The following is a 17,788-nucleotide window of genomic DNA, read 5'->3' on the forward strand; positions in this document are numbered from 1 at the left end:
CGTGATTGTGATGACGACTGTGTGCCTCTGATGCGTGCTGATGTTTTTCTAAGCTCATATGAGAACCCAACAGGACTAGTTCTGACAGGGAGCTGACTAACAGTCACTCCCAGCAGAGACAGAACAGAAAGTCTGCTGAAAGCTGCAGAACAATGAAAGGGCCACTGGTGAAGGAGGAAGACAGAGGTAGCACCATGGCAACACATGGTCTTCACAATTTATACTTTAAACTATTTTTAGTGATTAAAGTTTATACAAACTCAGACGTGTTCTGCAGAAGCCAACCAGGCTCTTCGGCCTGATTGGTTTTCTCCCAGGACAGCTTGTGGTTTGTTCGGGTTGATGTGGGTGAACGGAGAGTTTTCTTCTAACAGCTCTGGAAGTTTTGATGGTGGAACGACAATGACCAGCACAAATCTTTCTCTCTTCATCTTTCCGGCAGCCAGGCTGCATACGAAGCAGCAATTAGTATCTGTTAGGCTGTATAAACACAGCCTGGTCCTGTGTTTCCTAAAGCCTTCACCTACACCTACACACACACACACACACACACACACACTGGAACACACTCTCTCCTTGTTCCTGCAGCCGCTCTGTCGGCTTCACTCACTGCTGCCTTGTTACACTTCACACATGTCCACTGAAGCACACAAGCATGTGATGCCACTCACACTCATGCACGCCATCTCCAGGCCGTGTTATTGTTGGGATGTGGTCAGAAGAGCTCGTTTGGCTGTTCAGCCCCGTTTCATACGCTGCCTCAAAATAAAATCACAAAAACACAACAGGAACTGATTTGATTGGGGCAGAGGAAAGTCTGTCCACGGAGCGGGCCGCCCTGTTCGGCTCTGCAGTGGACGTGGAGACTGGAAGCCTCCTGCTCTCAGAGGCCCGACTGACCCGCATCAGGGCAGAATGGAGCTAAACCACCTCTGCACGCCGCGGCGCTCACAGTGCCTACGGTTCTCGCATCGTGACATGCTAATTTACAGACTTCCAGGTCTGAGCTCGTTCCGTATGGAGAGAATAACCAGAGGCAGCCGCCAGACAAGACATCTGTGAAGAGATATTAACTGTCAGCATCACTTCCATTACAGACACGTACAAACATAAAGCAGAGCAGCATGTCGGTGGGGAACAACTTCTGCCCTCTGACTCAGTACGACATGATTTAAACCGCATCCAAAGCGGTTTTAGCAGCTTTATCTCGGACTAATTTCTTGGTAAGATCAAGGGTTGTACAGATTGTAAAGGCGCTCACAATGGAGACGTTTCTTAAGATTATTTTCTGGCATTTTGCCCTTAACCCTCTGAACTCCACAGCCTGCTTTGAAAAGCATTTTATCTTTTAAAGATTGCCAGAAATGCACCATGTCTCAGTGCCAGAAACTGCTAAAGTTGAGGGACTTTCATCTTTCACCGGTCCTTGAAGTAATCGTGTGTGACGTGCTGAAAAATAACCGAATCTGAGCAGAAAATTGCGATATTTCAGAAAAATCACTTCATTCTGAGCGTCTCATTTAAACACTTGTCAAAAATAAATCATGTTCACGAATCAGACAAAACATCATCTGCTCCTCCGTCGCTGACAGACACAACCAGTCTGAGGCTTCTGGCTGAACTGCAGGCCGTGTTTCCTCAGAGCACACGTGTAGGAGCTCATTGAACACGCAGCAGCAACACGTCAGCAGCAGGTGGCGCCGCCGCTTGTTTCCAGCGTTCGCTCATATCTGTGGGAACATGTTGGTTCCAGGTGTATTCAGACTTTGTAAAATAAATAATCAAAGAAATTAAACTTGTTTTCTTTCTTGTTTTTCTTTGATATTCATTATAATCGTGCGTTTTGGACTTTTCTCCACGTTGCCATGGTAACGCTGGAGCAGGACTTTATGGTGACGTGAAGGATTTACCCACACTGAGCAGAAAACATGACAGACGCAACAAAGGTCCACAAACTGACAGTGGTTTAGATGGTTGAGAAAAAAAAAAAGCAGAGAGCAGTAGAGACAAACAGGAAACGTGTGGAAACAGAGCAAAGAACAGAGTTGGTCCAACTGGGAACAGAACAGGGACCCACGGCACCAATGGGTGACGGACCTCCAGCTGCTGGCTCCACCCTGGAGACACGTTTGATATATTTATAGAGTTTAAAGGTGAATAAACAACAACTGATCCAAAGCAAATGCAGATGCATCCAGAACAGCTACGCTGCCGATGAAGAAGCCGACCCGCTCCAGCGCCTCGCCTCAGCGTGAACGCTGCTCATCGACCCGCCGGCTGCTGATACCTCGGCCCGCTCAATACTGATCACACAGCCGCTCTGCTACACACAGCACAGAGGAATATCACGCTGATTGATCCGGCTTCGTCAGGTGAACAGCACCGGGCCACTCTGTGACCCATGTTAACACGCTGCTGCAGACCAGGGTGACCCGTTCAGGGTTCTGAAGGCCTGCAGACATGTTGTGGAAACCAAGAGGCAGTGACTTGTAGAAATATGGACAACAGCTGACTGAAATGATGTGTCTGCTTCGTCTGCCCTCAAATCCAGACAGGAACACTTGAAGGAAACATCTTTGTCCTCGAGCGATGAGCTGTTCAGTTTAGAAGCTCTCAGATCTTCCTGCACTTGGTAGCTTCGGTACACCAGGACTAATGTGAGCTGGTTTTAGCATCAGATGGACGTCTTGATAAGCGGCATTACTGTGACACTACAAACTGTCTCTGATCCATCTATAAGATCTACAGAAGGTGTCTTCAGCTGTTCAATGTGAGTTTTCATCTTTTATCTCAGCTCCATCGTATCTTAAAGACATGATTGTTCCATATTATCCTAGCAGAGCCCTTCGCTCTCAGACTGCAGGTCTACTGGTGGTTCCCAGAGTTTCTAGAAGCAGAATGGGAGGCAGAGCCTTCAGCTATCAGCTCCTGTCTGATGGAATCAGCTCCCAGTTTGGGTTCTGGAGGCGGACACCCTCTCTACCTTTAAGATCAGGTTAAAAACGTTCCTGTTTGATAAAGCTCATAGTTAGGGCTGCTGGGAGTCATCTGAGCTGTCCCTTAGTGATGCTGCTATAGGGTTAGACTGCCGGTGGATTCCCATGATGCACTGGGCTCCTCTCCTCTCCTCTTTATATATATGTGTATGTATATGTTTCTATAGTTGCCTATCACCATTACATATGACTAACTCTGTGACTCCCCCGAGGTTCTCCTGCGCCTGCTCTCTCTGTGGATGTCTCTGGATCTGGAGCTCCTGAACTACAGCCGCTGGCCTCACCTTCTGCATCCTGCTGCCCCACCATGATGCCTCCTGTTACAAAAGGACAATCACTTCTAATAACTTGTTTAACTGTAAACTAAATGTTAGAATTCATCCTACATCCACCCAACCGGTGGAGGCAGATGGCCGTCCCTCCCTGAGCCTGGTTCTGTCGGAGGTTTTCGGTTCCGTCCCACCAGCAGACTGCTGAAGCTTATCGGGAATCCAGATGTTTGGATTGTTGGGTGTTTCTGTCTTTGTGAAGCGCTATGAGATGACTTGTTGTAAATATGCGCTATACAAATAAAATGGAACTGAGTTAAGTTTGTGTGTTTTTTATAAATGTGTCACGTCAGCTGTGCAGTTTCTGACTGAATTCTTCATGTTATAAGTAAGAACAGAGGGAAGGCATGGCTGGTGCTGTCCTTACAGACTGAACCCGTCCTCATGGTGGAGCCCTGGAGCCTTACTGATCCTGACCCGGGTAAAGGTTCTGGCTGCTCAGCTCGACTGGTGGACTGGCTCTCATCTCATCAGATTCTCATTCATCATTACTTTTACAAGGAGAAAAGCACCACATCAGTACCCTATCAGAACCGATCCGTGGTTCTTGGCAGCGGCAGCAGTTGTCACCATGTTGAACTGGACCAGCGTCAGGAGCTACCACATAAACCACAAAGTCATCGCCGTGGTTGAACTTTGTTCAAACGAACGGCCAAAAAGTTGAGAGTAAACTTGGTCAGCAGCAGTTTGCATATCACAGCTCCACAGCCAACATGGCAGCCCATCATGTGTCATGTTCCACCCGCTAGTTCTGCTCTCAGAAATCTTTGCTTCCTCACCAACCATCAGCTGCTTACAGAGGAGATGCATTCTAAGCCAACCAAGACTTCCCTTTGGCTGCACACAGCTCTGGTAAAGGTTTCAGCTGATCAGCTCAAAGGCCCCGAAGGTGAAAATCCTCCACAACGCTGATGCAGATTTACGCCTCCTTATGTTTAGACTGCGGCTGGAGCCTCTCGGTTATCCACCCACATCCAAGCAGCCAGTGTGAGAACAAATATTTAGCTTCACCCTTCGCCGGCTTAGAGACGAAGACTTGTGTTTGGATCTAAACTCTGAACCAGCAGAGACCACCATCCAACTCCTGTTTTTTACAAAACAAGAAAACACAGCCAATCACAATCAGCGAGTAATGGGACCAGCGCAGGCTGCGTTCCCCCAACAGAAGGACAGCATCGGCTCAGTGCGTCAGTCTAATCCACACTCAGTCTCCGTAAAGGTCAGTCCTCTTGAAGCTCCATTATGGCTCAAATATCAGCAGGACTCTTAAACAACCCCCACCCAGCAGCAGGGGATTATTACTGGAGCTGTCCCTGCTCCAGGCCTCCCTGTGTGTGTGTACTGACCGTTGAAGACAGCCTGTCCCTTTGCCAGCTCTTGGTCCATTTCGATGATGTATTCCTCCTGTGTAAAGCCCCTCGTGCATGGCAACGACCCCTGCTTGCTTGACGACGACCGCTCGGCCTCCCCGCCCACAGCACCGACCTGCAGAGGGAAGACGGGAGAGATAAAGAAGGAACAAAGAATATTCCAACATTTGCCTGCATCTCGCTGTTGCCCTGCAGACGCCGGCCTTGACGGAGCTCATTCAGAACACCAGAAAAAAGTAGCAGCAATGTTCAAATAAGTAATTACGACAAATCTTAATTTCCTTCCTGGGTGGGCGGCAGGCTTTGATACGGAGTGACGGACACCGCTGGGCTGAACATTAAAACGGGGAAACCAGAACAAGGACAGAAGCAATTAGCACAGACCAATCACCGTCTCATTTTTCACACTTTCTTAACGGGGTGTGTCGTCTTGTCTTGCAACAGTGAAGAGAAAAAATAAAATAAAAAATGTTGTGCATCAAAGGAAAATGAAATCCAGTTCAGCACCAGTCCAAACCCAGAGAGCATTATTAATCACATGAAGAGCAGCAGACAACTGGGTCAATTAATTCTGATGATAATTAGCGTCTAGACGTTTGTCTCTCCTGTTGCTGAGCGTCGGCCCGACATGAACCCCTCCACCTCCTGTCCCACATACACTCATGCTTCTGCTGGTCCACGCCGAGCAGCAGCAGAAGGCGTCTGTTGTGGGTTGTTGGTGTGTGAACGGAGGGGGGGCTCTTCTCTGATTAAAGTAATGAAGCCATGCGGGGCTCTGTGATTTGCTTCCACTTAACCCAAAAACTTTAAACCCTCACGTCCGTCCCGGCGTGTTTGGAGGCGCTGGGTGGGTGGAGGGGCGGATTTAGCACGCCTGGCTTTCATCTCTTCCTCTATTAGCATCAGGACGTAAACACACAGAGCCAGACTCGCTATGAGGCTGCGTTTCTGCTGAAACGGGCTTCGGCGCTGACATTTGGAGTTCAGGCAAAAAGTGGCAGTGAGGAAACAAAGGCAGAGGACACAGACCTGTCCAGCCAGAGGAGAGCATGGTTCTGTTCCAATATGAATAATATGAATATGACAAAAGAGGAGGTCAGAGATGGGCAGGAACATTTAGTGCTGAGGTTTAAACCGTAGCTGGTCCACTGAGCTGCTGCTTCCTGGTAATAATGACAACAGTGGAGACAGAGCAGGAATAAAAGGACTGCGCACTGCAAAACAGAAGAAGACTTAAAACCAGTGGAAGTATCCGTCCATGCAGCAAGAACATTTTACTGGATAAGAAATCTTGAAATAAGATTTTTAATGCTCAATTTAAGATAGTGCTGTAAAATCAAGGACTAAAAATGAGTAAATAACCTTTAAAACAAGCCAAATTATCTTTCGTGTCTAAAAATAAGATTTTAAATCTTGGCAAGTCCCAGATTATTTGCAGTGTGCAACATGTGGTGATGGGAGGACTGGACCCGGTCGGCTTGGAAAGAAGAACCTGTCCAGTCTGATCAGGGTCATCTTGTAAATGAGTGGTCAAAGTTATGTTCTAACGTGGTGTGAGCTGTGAAATGATCCAAAATAGTTCATCACACAGAGCTCCGCCGTGTTAACTTAAACTCATTGGTCCTGCTGCCTCCTGTCCAGACAACGACTGCTGACTAGTCGGGTTTTGATGACATCCTCCTGTCACGGAGACTTTCTCCACTGTGAGAAAAACAAAGGCAGATCTGATCTGATCTGATCTTAAATGTTTCCACACAACTGCGTCTGTGTTTGCAGTCACATCTTGGTTCTTCACTCATTTTGCTGTGTGCATCAGCAGCCTGCACGTCAGCAATTCAACGACGAATAAAGTTTAACTTAAACCCATCAAATCAGAGCTAACGGTTTCCTATCAGACAGACGCCTCCTGTAGGTCAGTCCTGGAAAAGCTTTCGTTTTATAGGAAGAAAAAAACGTTTTTTGTGTTGATTTGATATATTGTGCATGGAATATGTTTTTAAAAATTATTATTAAAAATTAAGCGACCATGGGTGTCAAGAATGTGCTCACAAATACAATCATCATTATTATTATTATTATTATTATTATTCATTTGAGCTCTAGTCAACCAATTAGTTCACTGATTGAAGAGTACTGGCCAACAATTCTGGTTAGAAAATGCCAGATTTTACTGGTTTCATTTTCACACCTAGACCTACATTAAATTATAAAAACAGAGAAAGCTTTACGTCAATTTAAATGTCATTTAAATCAATGCATTTATAGAGGAAGTACTGAACTGAACAACTCAGGACAACCATCCAGTTGTCAGAAATTTGATTTGATTTGTAATCAGCCTGTTTAAAGTGAAGCTTTGGTTTCATTTTCACTGGATGGAGCATTAGCACGAGTCAGCATCTCTAGCACGACTCAGCATCTCTAGCACGACTCAGCATCTCTAGCACGAATCAGCATCTCTAGCACGAATCAGCATCTCTAGCACGAGTCGGCATCTCTAGCACGACTGTCAGACCAGAATGACCTGAGTTTGTAGAACCACCGACACGACAGGTTCAGCTGTGACGCTAACACCTTCTGAACCTTCTCAAGCGATAAACTGCATGGAGTCAAATGGACTGTTCAGCATGAGAGCGGCACTCAGCAGATTAACTGATAGAACAATTTAGTTTGTAGCTTGTTTATTGTTTCACACGGCACCTTGAGCTGCATCTGCATCAGTGGAGGTCGGTTATCGAGGCCCAGGTGTGACGACACATTTTGTGGGCTCAACAGCCACAGCAGGTATGTGACAAGGGATGCGGCAGCAAGGATGTGGAGGAATGACTTTCTGCTGGATGATACTGTCATTTAGGGAAAATGTGAAACTTAAAAGGCCGGAGGTTTACTGCAGCAGAGAGACAGGCTGCCTCCTGGTCTGTTATTCTGTATGCATGTGAAGCTTGGCTTGAAGTCCCTCTAAACTCTGCTGAGACCCTATTAAGTTCTGCTTGGAGCGAGGAGCGCTGCCAGCCTGACCTCTTTATTAGAGGCAGGGATCCCATCAGCACATGCTTTAGCAAGACAAGAAGTGCCGAACGACTGGCAACCGGCTTCATGCGCACACTGATCTGTTGGCCAGACGTTCATGACAGGAACTCTCACCTGGCTCAGATTATGTCGTCAGAGAAAAGACGATCAAAAGGACGAGAGGAAGAAAGGAAGTCGGTCGTACTGAGAGCTAAACCCCGGACAGTTTATTTCATTTAATCAGGCTGCCACTGAAGCTCCTGTTAGAATAAACCGAGTCTCTCAGCTGACAAGTGCGACGTGGGCACTGGTGCAGCGCCGACACACACACAGTGACCTACATGCGCTGCTACTGGAGCAGAAACTCAGGATTATTTCAATTATCTAATGAGCTTCTAATTTTTTTTACTTGTTATATAAAATGCTGAAAAACGGAAGAAAAAACCCACCGAGGTTCAGATTTATTGTCTGACGACCAACATTTGTGCAGATTTTGATTCCCATCACAGACTCCACCTGCTGATTTCTATTAGAGGAGAAACTGTAAGCTGCTGGAGGCCTGCAGGCTTTGTTTGGTTCTCCTTAACACATGGCTGGAAACACCTGGACTAATACATCACTGACTCAGGGCTGCTGCTGCTATTATGTCTTTGAAATCAGAAAAAAATAACTTGCTGGGAAAAAAGCATTTCTGCATGCAGCGCTCACCTGCCATTCCCAAAACTTCTTTTTTAGCGTGACTCCCACCCCCATCCCCGGACACCCACCAGCACTCACCAGCCAACACGCAACAGAGAGAAATGGCAGCTAAGAGCACTGCTACCGCTAACACCGACCGCCGAGCTGTAGCAGGTCTACAGTACTGTGAAAGGAACACCAAGTGCCCCTAAAAAGTCTGTGTGAGGAGTACCGGTGGACTGATGTTGGTCCGTCACCGACCTATCAGCACCAGAAGATTCTGTATGCAATGAAGCGAAAGCTTTTTACAAATCATGAGACAGAAGAAATGCTGGAGGTAGTTTAGAAACTGTGTCATCACGTAGTTTGTCCAGCAGCGAGGCTCTAATTCAGTTGTTTGCAACACAGCCTGCAGCACATGTAGCAGAGCTGGTGGAGGTGGGAGTCAGAGCTGGTGGAGGTGGGAGTCAGAGCTGGTGGAGGTGGGAGTCAGAGCTGGTGGAGGTGGGAGTCAGAGCTGGTGGAGGTGGGAGTCGAGCTGTGTCGTGGCACAGCAGCCCAGGGAGGGGGAACTGGCACACAACAGGCTATTTGTGAGCCCGTCTGGGCTTTGATCACGCGACTAAACTTTGCCTGTTCATCGTGTACTTTGTGATGGTTTGAGTCCGCGTAGCTCGATTGAGGTCGTGGAGAAAACGGAACTCATGTCCACACAACGTTGGGACATCACAAACTGCTCGTCGTTCATTAAACACACTCCAACCGCATCAAGCCCGGTTGTACAGCAACCTTCTCTTCATACATGAACAGTTACCTCCGCTTCACCATCACTCTTATTCTCTTTGGTGCAAAGAAAGCAGGGTGAAGTGAATATGCTAGGCCAGCGCCCGACTCACACACAAAGCATAGGTGTGGACTGATGACGTCGCCACAAGGCCACGCAGCGTTCACTCTGATAAAGGGACATTTCATAAAACTCAACTGTTGCAACTTTCACAGCTGTTTGCATCTGATTCATTTAAACTGTATGAAACTATTTTCTTATTGCTTCTGATTAACTGTCTAGTCCTGTTTTCATCATTTTACCAGCCAGACCAATCACAGGCGTCCAGCATGACTCAGCGGCTCCGGAAACTCCAGAAAAGCTTTTACACTAATCAATGCCAATCTCAATTGTAGACAGATTCAGCAACTGCATGGCTTATTCTTCACCACGAATGTTTTCAGAAAACACATTTGGGTGAGCTATATTCCTCCAGTTTTAGATCCAGGAGCAGGCAGCCTAAGAGTTCATCCAATCAGGTGCAGCCAGCGTTTGTTGGAGAGAGTGCTGCCTGTCCTGGTTCCTGTTTGAGAGCACCTGCCAATCATCCTAAACACTGCCTGGCCGCATGTCCATCATGCGTCCGACGCTTGGATGCGTCACGACCCCTCACGTCCACAAACGGCCCTGCGGACCTTACTTGAGTTCCTTGAAGAGACCGTTTGAGAACTCGACCGCCTGTTTGGCAGCTGTGTGGCCGCATGAGAGTCACATTAGAGACGCCTGCAGTGAAAACAGACTCCTCATGTTTGGCGTCCCCGTCTACGAGCACATTGTTTAAAATGTCCACGCTCTAGCCTCATGTAAACTACAGCATTCAGAAGAGAGGTCGCTGTTAAATGATGAACTTATCTAGAAAAACTCCTGTGCAGTGACAAACGGGATCTGAAGCCATCAGGACTTCTGCTTCCTCACTTGTTTGGTAATTATGAGTCTTTCTGCCACACATGAAATGCAGTTCAGCTATGCTGTAACTTCAAAGTTTCCAGTAAGCTTAGCTTTTCAGGCTTTGCTGAGAGCCAAGCAAACATAACACGCATGATTCAAAATGAGAACTACTGAGCATCAGGGCCCCCCATCCCCCGCCAGGTCAGCAGACAGAGGGCCTGATCAGGAGGGAGGCAGCCTTCTGAGTGTCTTCATCACTTGTGACTCAGCAGATAACATCAAACCTTTATCAGCCTTCCACCCAACACGCCTTCCTCCCGCTGTAGCTGAGTCTGTGAGGAACACCAAGGATCACTATCTGCACAAACTCCTGCCTTTCGCTGGTTTCTCTACTCGCCTGTAAACCATCCCACGGTGACGCTGAACTAAACCATCAGCCGTGCCACCAAGCCTGACCTCCGCCCCAGACCCACGCCCAGCAGCCTTCAGGTACATCATCAAAGCTTCGATGAAAAGCTACAAACTGCAGCTACGAAGCAACAAAAGCGGGCGAATCAAAGGCTTTCAGGGGATTTCAGGTAAGCCTGAGCGAGTGCTGACCCTGCTGGTTTGGGGGGAGGCGTCCTGATGGGTTTATTTTAGGACCTGACCTCTGACCCGTTGGCACCGCTCTGTCCTCACTATTGATTTGTGCACATGGAGGATCCTCCTCTGAGCCTTCATTAAATCCAGCCGACGGCTCACACACACACACACACACACACACACACACACACACACACACAGCGTGCCAGAGTGCTGCTGATTTAATCCAAATGATCCTGAACACCGCCGCTGACCGCTTTCCAAAAAACAACAAAGCATCATTTTGGACCATCGGTCTCGTGGCCTCTCAGCGCTGCTGGTGACGGGCTGACGAGTCCATTAACCCTCTGAACCTCAGAAACGGCCACGACAGGAAGAATCGCTGGATGTTCAACCTTCTGGTGGTAAATCTCTGATATTAAACTGTTTCCGGTCAGGAGTCGAGGCCTGTCTGGATGAACTGCAGGCTGTGTCTCAGCCTCACACAGAGAAAACAATCAGAGGGAGTGGAAGCAAAACCCCATCAGCAGCAGCGCACCATGGAGCGGGGTGGTGGAGGACACATCCAGCACTGCTACTAATGCATGTTTTTGTAGAATGAGGAGGAAGAGATGCAAATGGGTGATTTTTTTCTTTCCGTATCAGGAGCACCTGTGGGCGTTTGGAAAATGTTGTACATATTCAGATGTTCCTATAATCTCCTTTTTTGTGCTTTATGTCGTTGTAGCTGCCTGTGCTGTGGCCACGGAGGAGCAGAGCTTCACATTGCAGTGAAAAGGAGTCAAAATGAGACATGAGCAAAGAAAAACGCCCAGAAAGCGCCTGAGATCCACAGCCTGGTCAGCAACACACTGGCTGTGTGTGAAAAGCTTTCCAACGTTGGTGTGATCCTTTAAAAGTTGTGGGAATGGGCAGCAGGGTGGACTGTGTCCTCCTCTTGGAGATGTCCTGCTTTCTCTCCAGTCGCCTGAAGCCAGCCAGGCTGCTGCAGCGCTTCATCTCACTGACACCACGTCCACTTCCACACAAAACGCTGCGTGTTCCCACGCACACAGGCCAAGTGTCGACACATAAACAGCATTAGTCTGGACCGAGCACAATGACTGCAGCTCCCACAGACAGAGAACGGCCACACCGCGGCGGAGCGGCGCAGGACCGAATGCGCGCTCCGACCAACGCAGCTCCGCGCTGTTCAACCGACCGGGAGCCGAACCAAAAAAAGGATCAGACACGACTCCTAAAGCCCCGGTGTCCCTCCGCCGCGCTTCATGTCGGAGGAGGTGTGAGAGGACAAATAAAAACTGCCATCTTTATTGGACGACATGACAATATTTTAAAAACGCGCAGGTTCGTGTATTCGGTCGATGAGCTGATTCCAGACCAGCCACAAGTCCGGCGCGTTATTTTAGCACAAAAGCGACATGACTGGTGTGCGAGGAGCCGCAGCCCGTCACCGGGCTGGACGGACGTCCCCAGCCTCCCGCTCGGACTCCTGTCGGCTGCAGCTTTCGTCAAAAAAACAAAAAACGCACGAACCGTCACGCAGCAAATGCAGATCCTCTTGTTTGTGTGACTGATTACCGGCGTGCAGCGGCGCAGCTACGTTTTTATTTTCTTATTTTTTTAGTGAAAACCTCGGTAGGTTTTGTGGACACCGGCTGTCGGGTCGTGTTTCACCGGAACAGCAGAGAATCGTTAAAAATCAGCGAATCTACGCGGATGCGGAGCTTCGGCTGCATTGTCCTCCCTTCCCCGCACATCGCTCCTCCATCTCCTCCTCATCACTCCGCTCTGCTGCAGCTCCATCCTACCCGCTGGAAAAAGGAGCATTTTGTAAATATATATGCATATTTTACCTGCACAGTCGCCATCAGCATCCACACGCACAGAAGATGCATTTTGCTGCGTAATAATTCCTCCTTCCGGAACCGTCAGATTGATTTTCTCTCTTTTTTTAAATTCCCGGTAAAGCCCGGCGGCATGAGGCAGCCTTCCTCCTCCACCAGCCTCCTCAGTGTCTGTCTGCTCTGCCCGGCTCAGTAGCACTCCAGCCTGCCTGGGACTGGCTCAGCCGGCCCCCTTTACGCGCCTCAGTGTCGCCCTCTAACGGACACCAGGTGGATCCGGCTGAAAGTGGATTCAGTCGTGCTGAGCCTCATGTCAACGGACCTGCAATCTGCAAATTCTCAGAAAGCTTAGTTTTTAACTTCTCTTGTGGATGTTTTAACCCGTCCACTGGTGCCAGTGACGGCAGTCAGCTGACTGTGAACATGCGCAGAGGGGTGGAGCTCAGAATCATCCAGGCCACATTTAGAATGTATGTAGAGAGTTTATTTGATCAACATGTTTCTCTTGGCTGGAAATGACATTAAGAAGTGACAGAAACTGGTTAGTATGTTATTGAAAAACATGCAGCTAATCCTGTCTAAACCCTCTTTCTCCTGCATTTGCCTCCACAGCTGTCAATAAGTGCACATGTCTCCATTCAGACGGTGGACCACTCCTGGACAGTGTCGCCTCACTCATTGGCTCAAAACAGCCATTCCTGGTGAATCTGAGTCATTTTAATCTGAGCAGCCCCAGGAAGACACCCAGAGGTGGACCCAAGGGGTGGCCCAGGGTGGCCAGCGTGACCCAAGGTGGTCAGGGTGACCCAGGGTGACCCAGGGTGGCCCAGGGTGGCCAGCGTGACCCAGGGTGGCCAGCGTGACCCAAGGTGGTCAGGGTGACCCAGGGTGACCCAGGGTGGCCCAGGGTGGCCAGCGTGACCCAAGGTGGTCAGGGTGACCCAGGGTGACCCAGGGTGACCCAGGGTGGCCAGCGTGACCCAGGGTGGCCCAGGGTGACCTAGGGTAGTCAGGGTGGCCCAGGGTGGCCCAGGGTGGTCAGGGTGGTCAGGGTGACCCAGGGTGACCAGGGTGGCCTGGGTTGGCCCAGGGTGGCCCAGAGTGGTCAGGGTGACCCAGGGTGGCCCAAAGTGGTCAGGGTGGCCCAGAGTGGTCAGGGTGACCCAGGGTGGCCAGGGTGACGCAGGGTGGTCCAGAGTGGTCAGGGTGACCCAGGGTGACCCAGAGTGGTCAGGGTGGCCCAAGGTGGTCAGGGTGGCCCACAGTGGCCCAGAGTGGCCCAGGGTGATCAGGGTGACCCAGGGTGGTCAGTGTGGCCCACAGTGGCCCAGGGTGGCCCAGGGTGATCAGGGTGGCCCAGAGTGATCAGGGTGACCCAGGGTGGTCAGGGTGGCCCAGGGTGGCCCAGGGTGATCAGGGTGGCCATGTCCAGCAACCACGACCAAAACCATATTGCCTTCAGAGGGCTGCATATGCACGTATGTAACTGGAGTCACTCCCATGAACTACTAGGTTTTACAGAATAAGACCTGTGAGCCATTTCAACAGCATTTTCCAGCATTTCGAAGATTAGTCAGTTTAAAGTCTATGGATAATATTCAGTTCAGTTTTACTTGTACAGCGCAGTTCTCAACATGTGTCCTCTCACAGCGCCTAGCATGGTAAAGTGAAGGCCGTACAAATGTAAAGCAGAGAACCCAACAATCCAGTGCTGCCTTTGGACTCCCTCTGAGCAGGCGGTCAGCAACACTGGGAAGGAATTTAAAATGCTTTTGGTGAAATATTCAGCAGAGTCTAGTGTTGCAGCAATTTGTAGCCTAGGTGAGCTTCTCTGTGCCTGGATTTAATCGCACCTTTCTCAGTTCCCTAATTCCTGGCACATCAGCAACACGATGCTCACACTGCAGCCGGCAGGTGGCGCTAATGCACCTAAAGGTCGTTTGCCAGCTGCAAAGAAGATGCTCAGGATGCATCAAATGATGTCAGCGCACAAGAAAGTTTGGTGAACAGCGATGGAAGACGAGAGTGTGATGCTTGGCCGGCTGGGCGGAGCATCATTTGTTTAAAAAACATCTGGATGGCAGCGTGGACAGAAGCACAGCTGTGTGCAAAGTGTGCACCAATGAGTTTTAAGACAAAAACGCTTAAAATGTTGAATAGAACAGCCTTAGATGCACTTTGAGTTTGTACTAATCTGTGAATGCAGAAGACAGATGAAAATGCAGATAAATATAGAAACAAACATTTCTGTTGTTTAAGTTCACGTTATGTCTGTTCACTGACTCAGTTGTAAAATAATATGTATTAGAATTAAAGAACGCATTACATCTATCCATCCATCTATCCATCTATCTATCTATCTATCTATCTATCTATCTATCTATCCATCTATCCATCCATCCATCCATCCATCCATCCATCTATCTATCTATCTATCTATCTATCTATCTATCTATCTATCTATCTATCTATCTATCCATCTATCCATCCATCCATCCATCCATCCATCCATCTATCCACATACATATTTATACACATGGCCTTTACAGCAGCTCACCTGGATAGGGTCGTGCCTTTATCTGGGTGAAGCATTCAGGCTCCAGAGAGCACCAGGCAGGGTCAGCATGGTGCTGGAGAGCAGAGCTTTGGGGTGCTGTTCAACCAGTGGACCACACAACCTTGTCCGCGGTCGTCCAGTGAGAAAACAGAACTCCATTAAGATGCTGCAGAAAAACACAGGCGGCTGCAGAAACAGCGTAGCCTTGGGCAGATCAGCGAAAGCAGCAAAGAAATGGTTAACAGAAAACAATATGAGCGGCCTGCCAGTCCAGACCTGAATCCCATCAAGACCAGAATGAGGGCAGGAAGCCATCCAAGGTGCAGGTCATCACGAAGGAGGAGAGGTTCAACGTCCCAGCGGAGACATGCAGGAAGCTCGTTAGCAGCTAGAAGATGTGTCTGATAGCAGAGCGACAAATAAAGGCTTGATCATTGCTCAGTGGTTTAATAACAGGACTCAGCACTCACACTAAACATGTAAAGTGTGCAGAACTCGGCAGTATTTTCTATCGTTTCTGTCTCCAGCACCACGTCTTCCTGCTGTATCACATGCTGACATTGTTTGCAGCCAGACGCAACCTACTGGTCAACCACAAATTCACTCTGACTCGGACGACTCGCGGCTTTAACACCAGTTAACTCATCTAAAGCTGGTTTCTGTCAAGAGCTGCTGCTCCAGACGGTGGCAGCTCAGCTGAGATCACCTCAAAGGGTGTTTAACTAAATAATCAGCGTCACAACATTGTTCTCAGCTGAAAACCAAGTGGCTGCGCTGATAAATGGGAAAGAGAGAGAAGTGAATGCCAGTTACCTTTGACAGGCTCAAGTTATTTCAGAGGAAAGTGAGTTTTTCCTTTTCTGGGTGGAACGGTACCAGGAGCTCAGCTCACATCTCTATCAGAATAAGAGGCAGAATTATGGCTTTTAACAGGGAGAGAGGGAATATAATCCATTTACAGATGCATGGTGTTCGTTCTGGACTGACTGAGTCTTGATGCAAAGAAACTGACTTCTACAAACTCTCCAGCTGCTCACATCTGTCTTGAGCGACCTTCACTTACTGCAGGGAAGTCCTGTTTGTCCAGAGAGTCCACTGGACGCCAGCAGTTCGAGCTCTGCTGCCTCTTGATCTTAACTTTAATTAACCACCGAGAGCTGTGAAGTCGACACGCACATCTTTATTTCATCATCAGTGATATGTTGGAATGTTTTATCACTGATTTAATGAGATTAAAAACCACCAGGGGTGTGAGTCTGGAGCTGGTTTTCCAATCTTCACACATTTTCAATTTAACCTTATTTAAGAAAGAAGACGTAGCGGTAAGCACGCCGTACTTTAGAACTGATGCCGTCCAGGCTGACCTCAGAAGTCAGATTATACGTTTTGCGCCAGGAGTTGGAGGATAAACAACGTGTTGTTGATGGAGAGCGCTGAACTCTGGAGACGTGTCAAAGCGCAGTCATTTTACTGCCACGCTGAATATTCACAACGTTAGGAAGCAGAAAACTCGCTCACAAGTGAGACCTCCGTCTCACGCTGCCAGTTGGCTCTGTTGCTCTCTTCACAAACGATGATATGAGTAAATTTATCTGACTTGTTTGGACAGTAATGCAGCAGGAGGAAAGCACAGACCTCAAGCCTTAAAATCTAATTGTAGCAGCATGACTAAAAACAAAAGGCTGCAGGTGTCTCGGTGGTTAGCACCGTCGCCTCACAGCTAGAAGGTCGCCGGTTCGTCTCCGGGTTCTCCGGCTTCCTCCCACAGTCCAGAAACATGCTGAGGTTAATTGGTGATTGTAAATTGTCCGTAGGTGTGAATGTGAGTGTGCTTGGTTGTCTGTCTCTAAGTGTAGCCCTGTGATAGACTGGTTACCTGTCCAGGTGAACCTGCCTTCACCCTGAGTCAGCTGGGATAGGCTCCGCCCCCCATGACCCTGGTGAGGATGAAGGTGTAGAGATGATGGATGGACTAAAAACAAAGTTGGGAGTATTTAACTCTGTCAGAAGTGTGTGATGGGGAACACAGCTAGAACTCATCATCCAGTCGTCCTCAGATGTCTTCATTAAGGAAAACACAGAATCCACAACAGTCCCTCACATCACTAGAAACTGGAAAAGTCATAATAAATAAACATGTGCTAAATTAGAATTTAGTGAAATAAGACGCTGCTTTTGAACTGTGTTTGAAAAGAATAATTAAACAAACTAGATGCCTTTGCTGATGAGCAGTGGACCAATGAGAGGCCTTTGCTGATGAGCAGTGGACCAATGAGAGGCCTTTGCTGATGAGCAGTGGACCAATGAGAGGCCTTTGCTGATGAGCAGGGGTCCAGAACACCTGTCAACAGGTGCACAAGTCTGACTGAGAGTTACAGGAACACCTGATGGCAGTGATTGGCTCAGAGGGTTGTTCAGCTACATGCTAGTTCACGGCTCCCATCAGGCTGCTTTGATTGTTTTTTAATATTTCTGTTGAAGCACGATTCAAAAGCAACGTCATGATGTTCAGTACATGTTCATTTATTATTACTTCTGTCAGTTTCACCTGATTTCAGTGACTGAAGCTGTAGTTTTCCTTCTCTAACGGAGGGTGTGGATCCATGTGAGGACGACTGGACCTAAATGTGGTTGTGACGTGTCGGCGGTCGGGACCGCGTGACGTGTCGGCAGTCGGGACCGTGTGACGTGTCGGCGGTCGGGACCGCG

At 48.5% G+C, this 17,788-nt stretch overlaps 1 protein-coding gene across 1 annotated transcript in view; it reads right to left on the reverse strand.

The window, feature by feature from the left end:
• The window catches only part of LOC103355473 (cadherin-2-like), a 96,265-nt gene extending 83,576 nt beyond the window's left edge, over window positions 1-12,689 (reverse strand). Inside the window, exons 1-2 of the mRNA XM_008279295.1 lie at window positions 12,532-12,689; window positions 4,672-4,810 (exon numbers count right to left, since the gene is read on the reverse strand). Coding sequence (XP_008277517.1) covers window positions 4,672-4,810; window positions 12,532-12,573 — 181 coding nt within the window. The 5' untranslated portion in view covers window positions 12,574-12,689. The remainder of the gene's footprint in view (window positions 1-4,671; window positions 4,811-12,531) is intronic.
• Between the last annotated feature and the right edge of the window lie 5,099 nt (window positions 12,690-17,788).

This window comes from Stegastes partitus, unplaced genomic scaffold, assembly GCF_000690725.1.
Source record: "Stegastes partitus isolate 25-593 unplaced genomic scaffold, Stegastes_partitus-1.0.2 Scaffold153, whole genome shotgun sequence".
NCBI lineage: Eukaryota > Metazoa > Chordata > Actinopteri > Pomacentridae > Stegastes > Stegastes partitus.